At 39.0% G+C, this 14,162-nt stretch overlaps 1 protein-coding gene across 1 annotated transcript; it reads right to left on the bottom strand.

The window, feature by feature from the left end:
* Positions 1-8,761: 8,761 nt before the first annotated feature.
* Positions 8,762-9,445, bottom strand: LOC147290920 (uncharacterized). The gene has a single exon (XM_086235846.1). The coding sequence runs from the start codon at positions 9,443-9,445 to the stop codon at positions 8,762-8,764; it is 684 nt and encodes a 227-aa protein (XP_086091972.1).
* Positions 9,446-14,162: the final 4,717 nt, after the last annotated feature.

Below are 14,162 nucleotides of genomic sequence, written 5' to 3'. Positions count from 1 at the left end.
CTAACAGTCATAACTTTTTTATTGATTTGTTATTTTTTCAATATTTGCAAGGCTTAAACTTTAATGTTTAGTCTATGAGTTATATGACTTCATCCTCTAAGCCTAAATCAAAAACATTAAACCCTTATAAATTTTAAATTTTTATGACTTTAAAACAGTCACAACTGTGCATAACTGTATAGCAAACCAATTTGTGACCTAATCCAAAATGTCTTGTTTTAGGTTAGTACCTAAACTAAAAAAAATTAGTGTCTTGCTGCTTTTCTGAAAAATTATTGATATTTGGTATTTAATCCTAATTTTCTATTAAATATTTTATTAAAATAATGTCATTGGTATAATTTTCATAAATAATTACATTATAAATTAAAATTAATGACCACTTAATCAAAATTAAGGCTAATTTAAATTAGTACAACAATATTATTCTCAACACTATTCAGATAGGAATCAGGCCACTTTATGCATCAAAATCGCTTCATCCATCAAAATCAAAATCAAAATCAAAATCAAAATCAAAATCAAAATTAGAATCGCTTCATCACTGTGGAAGGCTTTACAATCCACACACTAACTAATCACCACGTTTGATTATTGATAAGTATTATCTTAATTAGTGGAAAGGATAGATTGCATGTATAGGACCCGATCGAATATGGTAATCTCTTCTATGCTCCATCCTAAGCACAATTTTTGTGCCTAAATTAAGATTCCAATTTATCACCTAATCAATTAAGTATGAAATCATCTTTTTCTTCTTAGATTATTCTGTTAATTTCTTCAAATGATAATAATGAATAATAAAAACCCTCTTCTCCATCATACTTAGATATGGATCTACTAGGCTAACGCAAGTAGTGAACGACAATGGAAAAAAATGAGTTATGTTTAAAATAGATAAATAATTCAATCTCTTTTAATATAACCAAAAAATTATAATAACTTATATATATGTCGGGCACTACTATTTTCACTTCTGTTTAGTTTCTAACAATTCAAATCGAGTATTTTATAATCTTTATAAGAAAGTAGACTAACGTCTCTAACAACTTTTAAAAATATCCAAATCTATTGGTGATATATATATATATTGTTTGTGGATAAACCCACACCGATCTAACAGCCAATCATGGCTGGACACGTGGCCGGTCAGACCCAACTTCAGTGTTTGACTTCTCAGTGGTCAAACTTTGACCTTCACATCATCATGCAGCTCGGCACTTCCTTTGTTAGCTCAGATCGGATCACCCTGGCGAGCCTTTCATGCCTGGTCCGACCCGAACCGAGGATCTTCCAAAGGATTGAGTGTTCATTTATCCTTAGTCATCCCAGTTCGGCTCGGCTCGGGTCGGCCCTAAGGGAACATCTTTTCGGACTCTAGTCACAACCAGCTACGACTCGGAGGGATCACTACCTACTTGATCGGTTCGGTTCGAAAGTTCATGTCTGATCCGATCACACATGGACTTTATGTGCATGCATAAGGACGTGTGTTCGGGTCGGCTCGGATTCCCGTCGCCATTCCAAGGAAGATCATGTTGGGACAAACCGCCATACTTAAATGCACTTGAAAAGATCTTCTGACAGATGAGACTTCCCAGCTCACATTCATGACTATTGAGGCAGTTCACCTGAACCTTCCATACTTGCATTCAATGCAGCATTGAATGCAAATGAGGTGGGTAGCTGTGCATGCCACTATTCACGACCGAACGCGTGGATCTTTCTCAACCAACCAACCACATGCAGGTAACTTACTCATCACAATTTCATTTGCCTATATATACCAACTCATATGCACAAAATCACCCAGTTATCTATCACCAGACAAACACTTTCACAAAATTTCCACTCACCCAAGAGCATACCCAACTTGCTGAGAATAAACCCAGAATATTTACCTTGTTCTTCCCATTCTCCCAAGTTCATCCTTTGTTCTTCCTCGTTTACATTCAAACACCACCAGATACACATCACTGACTTCATCACCGGAGCGTATTGGGCTGGTACCATACCGGTCCATCTCCTTTGATTTTGTGTTCGTTTGCAGGAAGGTCTCACGTCATCATCCAACAAGACTTCAGATCAGTCAGGTCACAATTTCTAAGTTGTTGCATCTATCTTACGGAAATTTGCATCAACATATATATATATATATATATAAAATTTTTTTTTACTTACAAAATGATGGCGCTTTTCAACTTTGCATTGAGCATTCAAATGCATGATTGCGCACTTTTTTTTTTTTTCTTTTTTTGCAGATACACATTAAAATTTAGGATTTATAGTTTTTATTTGAGATGCATATGTATAGGTGTAATTATAGACTGTAGCGACAATAAAGTATAACTACAGTACATCTATAATAAGTATTGAAATCCTCAATACGGTACCTTGCTGTTAAAATTTTAAACCCTCCATCTATATATTATTGAAACCTCGCTCTGCCTCTGCCTAATTCTTATGCACTAGCAATGTAGAGTGTGGTAAGCTAAACATGAGTGTCAGTGAATGGCCCATCATTGAAATGATGAAATACGTACGTAATACATGCATTTGGAGGCCACAGAAAATATTGCCAAGAAATACTTACAGTTTACGTCATGCAAATCATGAAGATATTGATCGAAGGTTCCACCAAATTAGAACCGCCATGAGAAAAAGGCTGTTCATATATAAGATCAATTTACTGTGACATGCATGCATGTTCCTCGTATGCACATAAATATATCCAAATACTTATTTGCTCCCTAAATTCCTTCTACCTCCCAATATCAAACACCACCAAACATATATACCAAACAGATTATTGTGGACATCCAGTTCATTTACTTGAAAAACGAAAAGAAAAAAAGATTTGCTCATATTATAATTCTTGTTTTTTCTCTTTATTTTTTTATTTTGTTCAAAGAAATTGACATCTTATAATTTTAAAGACATCGCGACTAATGAATCACTTGAAACAAGCATAATACAGTGAATATAGCTCAAGTTGCACAAGGTCACATAGAAAAGTTGTAGAATACTAGAATCTAAGTTCAAATAGTAGTAATTTGGGGATTTTGTTTGATTTGGTTTGCTGCTTTGTTTTCTGCCTTACTGTCTTGGTTTGTTTTTGTACTGTTCTTTGCTTTTGTGGCTGTTTTAATGGAAGTTTCATAGTGGCAAAAAAAAAAGTTCAAATAGTAGTAAGAAAAAATAAAACAAAAAGAAAAGATATATATTATTTGATCAGCGCACAAGAAGGCAAAAAATAGTAGAATCTAAGTTCAATGCATCGTGCCAATCTGTACCAATCGGAAGTGAAATTTCATGTGAGAAAAATGATACTATTTGATCAGCACACAATAATGCATGGTTGTAGTACTAGAAAGTGATCTATAATTATTTTCTCAACAATGATTGTACAGTTGAAACAACATTGGCACGTAAATGTACATTTTGTGCTTCCATTGGCTCATTTCCATTTTTTTTTTCCCCTTAATTAATTCTTTCTCATTCCCATTTCCTAGGTGTGTGTATCATGTGACACATTTCATTACGCCGGAAAAGTTTTTCTCTCTCTCTCTCTCTCTCTCTCTCTCTCTCTCTCTCTCTCTCTCTCTCTCCAACTATTGGGCAAGAAAGTAACCACTCAAATCAATCAAGTGTTGATGTGGATATAATTTGTAAGCACCATATTACTCCATGCCACAAAATATGTGACCCTTATGGAGTTTGACCCATCTTGTTTATGGGCCCATGTTCATCATTTCGATTTTAGCCTAAAGTTGTAAATGTACATTTTCAACATCCAATAATATTTATCAAACAGTTATATCATAGCTAGTTGGCTATTCCTAAGAGTTCTTCGAGCCCATGATGGCATATATCATTGGCATGCACTAGTACTAGAGTAAGCCAAAACAATCTTTATTTGGATTTTCGGGTTTAAATCAAATTTGGATTTTAATAAGTACCATGTATACCAGCTACAGAAATATATAAATATATATATATAAACAATTGACGTACATTGAGTTAGCAAGCTAGCCTAAGTTTAGTTTTAAGGATATTGCGAAGGGATATACATAAATGCTCTAAAGTTAACTAATTAACAAATTAATATAAAGATAATTTCTCTTTTTAGACTCATCACATAATATAATTTTATAATTCGAACCGTTCATTTTTTAAGTCTCACTTCAAAGATCATCTTTGTAAAAAATCTCCAAAATTATAAAACTTTTAGTCATTTGATTATAATAATAACCATTTATATACTTTTATCGAAATCTAGTGTTTGTCCATTTATTTGATCATAATTAGATAACTAAATGGTTTTTTATTTAGTTGATTTTTTGCAATGTTAATATTTGAAGTGGAGCTTAAAAATTGGACGGTTAGAATTTTGAAATTACTTATGTGGTGGACCCAAAAAGATAGTTAGCTTCGCACTAACTTGCTATTTAGTTAGCTTTAGAACGCTTCTCTATATATATAATGAAGTATTTTTATCAATAAATTCTAAGGGACGAAGTTTGAGCAATTGTGAGAAACAATAATTATTTATAGTTGGAAATGTGTAATCTCCTAGATAGATAACTCATGGATTCCTATTAATTCCCAACATTGAGTGAAAAAAGTGCTTACAATTGCCTAAAATTTATCTTTTTTTTTTTTTGCCACTTTAAAATTTTTCTCTTGATAGAACGAAACTGCTTATTTAAACCCATTAATTTACTTTCACGCAATCCATGTCCAATCCAAGATGAGATTGAGCCCAAGATAGGGAGAATGAATTTTAACCAAAATACAATAGCAGAAAACCTACTATTTCCCTTTGGTGCTAAAAACCTACTATTTTAGGTTAGTCCCATTGCACAAGTAATTCCCACAAGAAAAAAGGTAGTAGCTAGTAGTATACTAGTATACATGGGAGTTGGGTTCACTCCGTGTTCGAATAAACTAGACACTATGCAACCACAACTTAAGGGCTAGTTTGAGGTTGAGGTTTGGTAGAAAAAAGTTATTTTAAGTTTTGATAGGTTATAAGTATTTGGTTATAAATTTTAGAAATGCTTATTTTCAAAATTGAAGTCAAAAGAAGTTGTTTTTTAGGGGGTCAAAATAAGCAGATGATGGTTCACAACTGTTTTATATCAGAGCAATACCAAATTGGTCTTAAACTAATTTTCATACATCTTATTATTTTTTATAAGTGAAAATATTAAATTTCACATGAAAATTAAAGTTGGCGTGTAGAAGTTGGAAAGAGAGTGAGAAGGAAAGACAGCAGAAAGAAGTTGTAAAGAGAGTGAGAAGGGAAGACAGCAGAAAGAGAGTCAAATCTTCAAATCCATTCGATTTCGATGATCATGTTAAAATCTTATTTAAGATGTCTCCTTGACACCTTGTTTTGTTCTTGGTTAGCTTGGTTTTTTTTTTTTTTTTGAGAGAAGAAGGCTGTAATTTTTATTCAAGTTGCATCATTATGCAGAATTACAGCAAGCCAATTTGGCCAGTTATTAAGAGTAATAAGAGAGCCAACATGAGAGACAGCATACTTGGCAAGGTGATGTGCTGCATTGTTGCTGGTTCGTCGGCAGTGGCAACAGGTTGTCGATGCGAAGCCCATTAAAAGAAGTTTGACATCCTCAACAAGGACCCCATCAGTTGCCAGGCAGCTAGAAGGTTCATTGATGCAGTTCACTGCATCCAGTGCATCCATTTCCAAAACAATATGGTGAAGACCAAGATCTGAAGCAAGTTGCAGCCCCATGATAGCCGCCATGAGTTCAGCTTCGCGTGGCGAATGGGTGCCAGGGATATGCTTGGAAGCAGCGAGAAGGGCCTCCCCACAGCTGTCCCGAACCACCACCCCCAGACCACACGCCCGAGTTCGTGTAGACACACCTGCATCCACATTGATCTTAAAAACACCCTCCGCAGGCTTCTGCCATTTTTCCACAGGTCTGTTCATCATGGGGCTCGGTTGGAGGCGAAGCCAAGCCTCTTTGTATTCAGTAGCAAAAGTAATCATGCGGGTATACTGATGCAATCCATCTCCAACCACGCCAGTATGCACAAAATCATTCCTCATATTCCAAACGCCCCAACAGATAAACGCAAATTCCTCCTGCTCGGCTTTGGAGAGAACAAGTAGAATTGAGTGGAAAAAATCAGTGAAGGTTCCCTCCCTGTACCAGCGCACCAGCTCACCAAGAACAGAGCAGTGCCAAACATTTTTTGCAGCACTGCATCCCCAAACAGCATGAAGGACCGTCTCTGGTTTTTTCCAACACCGAGGACAGACAGGCCGAGGGATGATCTTACGATTGAAGAGATTGACATTACATGGAAGGATTTCTTGGCAGCAGCGCCAGAGGAAGAGTTTGATCTTGCCCGGGATTCTCAAATTCCATAAAGTGCGCCAGAGTTGCTGATTGGGCCGATGAGAGGAGCAGCTGGGGAGGGTCGAAATGGTCGCCGAATTCATGGCAAGCCAGTACCCACTCTTAACGCTGTAAAGCCCATTTTTAGTATAATGCCAGATTTGTCGGTCAGGGTGATGCAAACTGCCAAGGGGAATACTAGCAATTATGTCGGCTTCCTCCATCGAAAAATAGTTGTAAAGCAGCTCATTGTTCCAGACACCTGACGGAGTGATGAGGTCGCTGACCAAACAGTCAGTGGGAAGGAGCCGTGGAGATTGCACCGAAAGAGTGACAGGTGTTGGAAGCCATTTGTCATGATATATCTTGATGTTGCACCCATTACCAACACGCCACCTGATGCCATCCTTTAACAGACCACGAGCCCAAATGAGAGACCTCCAAATAAGTGAGGGTCGCTGGCCAATGGTGGCATTCATAAAAGAGCCATGAGGGAAATATCTGCTTCTCAAAACCCGGCTGGCCAGAGAATCAGGGGAGTGCACGAGACGCCAGCCCTGCTTGGCAATGAGGGCTTTATTAAAATGCTCAAAGTTTCGGAAGCCCAAACCCCCATCCAACTTGGAGGTGCACAATTTCTCCCATCGTAGCCAATGTATACCATTCCCCTTTACACCACTACTCCACCAAAACCGAAAGAACATCGCACGAATCTCCTTACAGACACCCTTGGGCATGCGAAAAACACTCATATAATAGGTAGGAATAGCCTGAACCACTGCCTTCAGTAAAACTTCCTTCCCCGCCTTAGAGAGAAACTTTTCTTTCCAGCCACTTAATTTCCTCCAGATACGCTCCTTTACTGATTGGAAAATGATCTTTCGCTCTCGCCCCGCCACACTGGGGAGGCCAAGATATTTTTCATGACATTCCACTTTCGGCACCCCCAGAACCTGAGAGATAATAGTAGAAATTAAATGGTCAGTATTTTTGCTGAAACACACCGCTGATTTAGAGAAATTCACCAATTGGCCAGACACTTCGGCATAGATATTGAGCATGGATTTTATCGCCCAGGCACTTCCTGGTGTGGCCTCAAGAAAGAGTAAGCTATCATCTGCATAGAATAAATGTGTCAGTTCTGGGGCATTGGGGGCAACTTTCACTTCTTTTATCATTCCCTGGCGGTCTGCATTATTAAGCAGGGTGGTAAAGCCTTCAGCGCACAAGAGGAAGAGATATGGGGATAGAGGGCATCCCTGCCGTAGCCCCCTTTGGGGTAAAATATTCCCCAGCGGGGCACCCCGCCAAAGGACTGAGAAACTCACCGTTGTCAAGCAATCCATAATCAGAGAGATCCATTTTTCATGAAAACCCAGTTTTTCCATTAGCGCCCGTAAGAATTCCCATTCCACACGATCATACGCCTTAGCCATATCCAGCTTTAGGGCCATTTTCGGGGTGCCATCCGCAGGCAAGGTCTTAATTGCATGGGTCGTCTCAAAAGCCACAAGGACATTATCCAGAATCAGGCGCCCCGGGACAAAAGCACTTTGGTTTTCCGAAATGAGTTGGGGGAGGATCTGCTTCAGTCTATTGGCAAGAGTCTTGGCGACCAACTTATAAAGAACGGTGCATAGGCTGATAGGCCGAAAATCACCCACATTTTGAGGAAGAGCCACCTTCGGGATAAGGGCCAAGAGAGTGTGGTTGACACTGCGGACACTCTCGTGCCCATTTAGAATTTTGAGACAGAAGTCCGCAACCTCATCACCTACAATTGACCAGTATTTTTGATAAAAAATCGCAGGCATCCCGTCAAAACCCGGGGCTTTGGTGGGGTACATTTGCTTCAATGCAGCTTCAATTTCCACACGAGTGAACGCCCGGATAAGATTGTTATTCTGTTCAGTCGTCACTTTGGGCTCCACTAAAGAAAGAATTCTGTCCATATCCACCCCACCGGTACTGGTGAATAAATCAGTAAAGAAATCACAGAAAAGAGCCCCCAGCTGAGCATTGTCGGTGACCCACACCTGTTGATTATTATACAAACCTGCAATATAATTTCGTTGCCCCCGCTCTTTTGCTGATTCATGGAAAAACCGTGAATTCCTATCCCCCTCCTGTAGCCATTTAATGCGCGACCGTTGCTTCCAATAAATTTCATCGGTTTCAATTAGAGATTCAAGTTCTCGTGTGATCTCCTTTTTGCGAGAAGGATCTTGGTTGGGTTGAGGGAATTTCTTTAGTTGTTCAAGCTCAAGTTGTAGCCTTTTAATTTGTATCCGTCGCCCCCCATAGAGCCTCGAGCTCCATTTTTTAAGTTGTAACGCACAGTGATGCAGGCCTTGTGGCACCGAGCTGCTGCGTGGAAGAGAGAAATTTCAGGCATCACGGATGACCTCTTCACAGCCCTCCTCTAAACACCACTGCTGCTCAAAATGGAAGCGTCGGGGAGGAAGCCCCCTAGTCGAAGTGCACTGTGATTGCACCTCAACAAGAATAGGTAGATGATCGGAACCAGGAATCTGAAGATGATGCTTCATAATATACTCAAAATAATTCCGAAAACTGGAGTTAACCACACAGCGATCAAGGCGTTCCCGAAGACAAAGTTCCCCATTCTGATATCGCTCCCAAGTGAATAAATCGCCAGCAACACTGACCTCTGATAAACCACACTCTAGGAGCACATCCCGGAAGGCCCCCATTTGCCCTGGGGGTCTCACCAAGCCACCAATTTTTTCTGAGTCAGTCACAATTTCATTAAAATCCCCAAAAACCATCCAAGGACCCGTCCTCATCCCATGCAGTCGTCTCAGCAACTCCCACGAATGATGTCTATGATTAGTCACCGGGTTCCCATAAAAGCCAGTGAGACGAAAAGTGGAGCCAGATGGTTGTTCAATAAACATGTCAATATGACCCACGGAATAAGACAGGAGGTTAAGATGCCAGCCATGCCGCCACAACATAATTAGACCACCACCCAGCCCCCGTCGTCCCACACGCATAGCACCTTTCAGTCCCAAAAAAATTGGAAGCTTTTCCATTTGTAACTCCGTCATTTTTGTCTCCATTAAAAAAATGACGTCCGGCATATTAACTCTCAAGACGTGCTTGAGAGAGGCGAATGTTCGAGGATGCCGGAGACCTCGAACATTCCAGCTTAAGAGTTTCATTGCTTGTGGTGGGCCGGCTGTCCCGGTCCCACCACTTGGCTCCTAGGCGAGCCTGCTATAATTCCGGTATCAACAGACGGTTGGAGAGAGCGACCCTTCTTATGTGACCCCACTATCATGTCTCTTTCCCCATGCATATCTTTCCTTTTACCCCCCAAGACACTAGCCGCCTCATAATCCATAGAAGCTGGACTGGAATCATTCTTGTCTTTTCTTTGTCGGGGCCCAGGTTTGGCCTTAGAATGTTGCTTCCGAGGAGTCGCCCCATGCAAAGTGTCACGCATAAGATTCCCCAGGTCCTGAACTTGTACCTGGGAGGGCGAGTTCCGTGTCGCCAAGGCTTGTTGCGATTCCTTAGAGGTGATAAGGGGTGCAAGGTTGAAAATATCTTTTTCCACACTCTGGGTTAAGCTCTCAGAGGTCTCAATTTGAGTTAACAGCAACTCTGTGCCCAACGACGTAGAAGAGCCCCCCTCTCTCTCCGTTCGTTTTCCCCCTGGTGGTGCCCCAATGAGGTCTACATCGACCATCGGACCTCTTACGTCCTCCTCCTCATGTCGCATTTGCTTTCCCTCAGTTTTCTTCAAAGCGTCTATCCGTTTCAGCCGTGCAGCCTCTTCCTGCTGTCTCCTTTGTTCCCCAATAGCAGCAAGCTCCTCCCGAGACACACGGGTTTGTTGTGTCACTTTAAAAGCTGGTATAATGGATCCCTGGTTGCCAATCAATTGGACCGTGTGTTCTTCTCTTTCGTCCTCAGCCTCCTGCCCGCTGGCCTCGACAGGGCGATACTTTGTAAATGCTGGTTCCGCTTTTAGCCAACTCCCCCATTGCTTTCCGGGGTCGGCACGGTCAGAATCCGTGGTACAATCACACTGTTTGAAATTGTGTCCAATCCTTCCACAAACATAACAGAAGATTGGAAGCCGTTCGTAGAGCAGTTGTATTTCAACCCTTTCCCCATCTTCCAGAGTTAGTCTTTTAATCCGAGGTAGTGGTTTCGTGGTGTCGAGTCGCACCCGAATACGAAGAAACTGCCCTACCAAGTGGTGCTCATATCCTCCCCCGACTTCCAGACACGTCCCCAGGCCATTCCCGATCAGCATCCCCACTTCCTCCGTCATATATAATAGTGGCACATTGTGTGCTTGAACCCAGAAATCGGCATGTATCAAAGCCATAGCATTCGGGGCAACTGTACCATTAGGTTCCTCCAAAACAACCAAAGCTTTGTCAAAAGTCCAAGGGGCTTGATTAATGACCCGTTGCTTATCCCCCTCGGAAGAAAAGGTGAAGAGAAACAGGTTTGGTCCAAGGTCTTTTGCGGAAACATTCCTCATAGTGTCCCAGAGTTTCAGCATCGTGTTTTTGAAGGCAGGCCGATTGAAGCTCTTGGGTGTTAGGACCTTCGCCACCAAGCTCTTCCGGAGAACCTCTTTGTTAACTTCCGCCCCCAGCTTGCGAATCGGAATCTCCTCCTCTTCCCCTTCAACCAGAGTTAAACGTTTGGAGAAGGCAGACTCAATGGAATCCATGGCACTGATCTCCCCGATGACCAAGAACAGGTTGGGTTCGGAACTTAACACTGAAAAGCCGCCGCCGGAGGGAACAAAAACTGGCACAAGGAGCCAGGAAACCCTAACGTGAAGTTAGGTTGGAAAAACTCCTACAAAAGCGGGAGGAGAGCATACCCAATCAAAGACTTTTTCTATTAAGCACAGGTTAAATTTATTTTTCAACAGTAAATGATTTTACGTTGTTTTGGAATCCTTGGTTAGCTTGGTTAGACATGAGGTTTTATTGGGTAAAATTTTCAATGAAAGGCACCATGGCTGCTATGGCCATCCACTAATCAAAAATTGAATACCCTTTGGGACGTCTCAAATCATTTTTTACTATGTGCCGACTCTTTTACCCTTACAAATATATTGACATGCACATATATAACGTGAGTAAGTTTGATAAAAAAAATAAAAAATGAAATGGAATGAACGACAAGGACTAAAGTGAGACACAAGTAAAAGTTTGAGTACAAAACTCAAAAGAGAATTTGACATACTAATGTGAGAATCATGAAAACTGCCACTATATATTGACTATAAAAATCATTATTCAATGGTTGGATTAAGGACCAAGTATTTTCATGACCAACGAAATGACCAAAACTCATGTTTAGTACTCTATATTGCATATAAATGGACACAAGAAAAGATGAATAACTTAACTAACTTGTATATCATTTTACTAGTAAAGAGAGAATTGCAAACAATCGATCAGGACATCCCAGTAGTCAAGAAAATCGCCTAGATATTCATTCACTCACGAAAATAACTCTCTGGTGTAGATCGATTATGCCACCGTCCATCATATATAAATGGGTCCAATTAGAGCTATATATTGTTGATGGCGATGTGAATTGTGAACTGATGAGAGGAGCCAAACTAGTTATCGTGGGATACTGACTAGCACATATATAAACCACGTCACTTTCCATATATATGCTTCCAATTTCACCTATACTTGATTGAAATAGATATGCATAAATACTAATCTCACATATATATATATATATATATGTATAATTTAATTTGTAAGCATGCATTAAATCAGAAATCAGAAATGATTTGTAAATAGAGCGTCAATACAAACACTAAAAATAATTGTAATGGTAATCAATACTAATCATATTTGGTGGATCAAATTTTCTTAAGAAATTAAACTAATTATCAACTAGTAATTAATACTTGAACTCTCGATCAACATCAAGATTAGCTCGGCTCTAGTTTGCCAAATATCTATAGGAGGCCGGGTAAGATTAATTGAGATACCGGTAAAAAGAACGTACTTTGATGTTTAAGTCAGTATTTGACATGCTCAAAGTCAATGTTTTATACGCTAAAATTAAAGTAGAATTTTTATCAAGACAAAGTTGTTAAATCACTGTTTAGATATCATGTAAATCTTTCTAGCTAAGACATTTGGATCATAAATCTGTTTGGTTTGGTTAATTCCTACTCATGATTATATTGTCAATTAAGAATTCTTTGTCAAATGGATTTTTTTCAATTTCAGTACCTAAATTTTGTCTTATGTCCCAGTTAATATGGTATATATCCAAATATTTATTTTTCCTACTTAAACTATTATTTTGTCTCAAATTGACATAAAAATATAAAATCAAACTTCTGTGAAAAAAATGAAAAATAAACAGAACCTAGGGGCATTTTAGTCACCCCAATTCATTTACTCCCCATCTCTTTCCCCACTCCGGCCCTTTTCTTTAATCAGAAATTGCAGACTATATAGCATCCCTTAGGCAACAGTACGTAGAGTTGTCAGTGAACACTGTGCAGTGCAATCATAAGCTCGACGTATACAAGGAAAAGTACATTAGCAAAAAAAATAACCATTCCATTCCAAAACAACCAAACCATGGCAGTTGGGCTTCGAATAGGAATATTGACCTTAAAAACCATCCATTAAGACATCAAACCACATTTCATTTTTAACTTTTTTTGTGTGGCAAGTTCTTAACTCTTTACGGATGGATAGGGTTACTATTTAATTTCTTCATTAGTGATTTTTATATCCCACAATAATGATGATCAATAAATGTTGAAATGGTAAACCATTGCCCTATTCAGAATGAAAAGGATGTACGTACATTGATTACTATACTTCATTTATGAGACAATCAAGAGTTAGGTAAAAATTTATTATTGGCCAGATGTATGAACGCCTGTTTTAATTTGTGAATCTCATGAATCGTTCTCATAAAATCTTTATTCTTTTTTTCTTTCTGATATCTAAAAGTAGAGTTTATTTTGACTTCTTCAATGTTAATAAAAGTCTAAATCTGGTAGATAGATAGATATATAATAATATTACGAAGACTGAGAAATAATTGACTTTAATTCAAGCCGCAATATATATTGGCTTGTTTTCTTATATACCGAAGGCAGTTTTGACTGCATTCGAGAATTGCTCTGTGGAACCATCAGCTTCGGACATCTGGAATTATAAGTGATAGACTGCTCATGTTATTACTCAAAACGACAAGCGCTTTGTTGATCCCTTATAAGACACGCAACCCGACCGTTCCGCAAATTATATTGATTTTACATTAATTACAATATTTACAATTACATTATAGATTCTCAATTATAAAACTCCCAACACATATTTAAATACATTATAAAAACTTCTAATTAATCCCACAAATATTAAAAGTCAAGAATATTATAAAGAAAAAGATTCAACAGTAAGTTCAGTAACTATAGTTACAACTGCAACTACAATTGTCAAGCGATCGATATTTATGCTGAGCACTCAATAATTTAAAATCCGTTGACGCATGTGCCAGATATGTTCAAAAATTCTCCTTATTATTACGAAATTAAGTTATGCCTGTATGTGAAGGTAACAAATCAAACTTAGTTACGTTCTTCTAAGTAATTTTAAAAAAGTTTAAGCCCTTGATATTAATAAATTATAAATTGTGGATCTTAAACTAACACACCAAACTGACAATTGTCTGTGAAGGTAACAGTTCTCACCAAATTGTCGATCGATATAAGTTTGGGTAGGTGCAGATTGATCAGCAATT

The sequence above is a fragment of the Dryas octopetala genome, chromosome 3 (assembly GCF_963921425.1).
Source record: "Dryas octopetala chromosome 3, drDryOcto1.1, whole genome shotgun sequence".
NCBI lineage: Eukaryota > Viridiplantae > Streptophyta > Magnoliopsida > Rosales > Rosaceae > Dryas > Dryas octopetala.
This window is presented reverse-complemented; position numbering and strand designations above follow the sequence as displayed.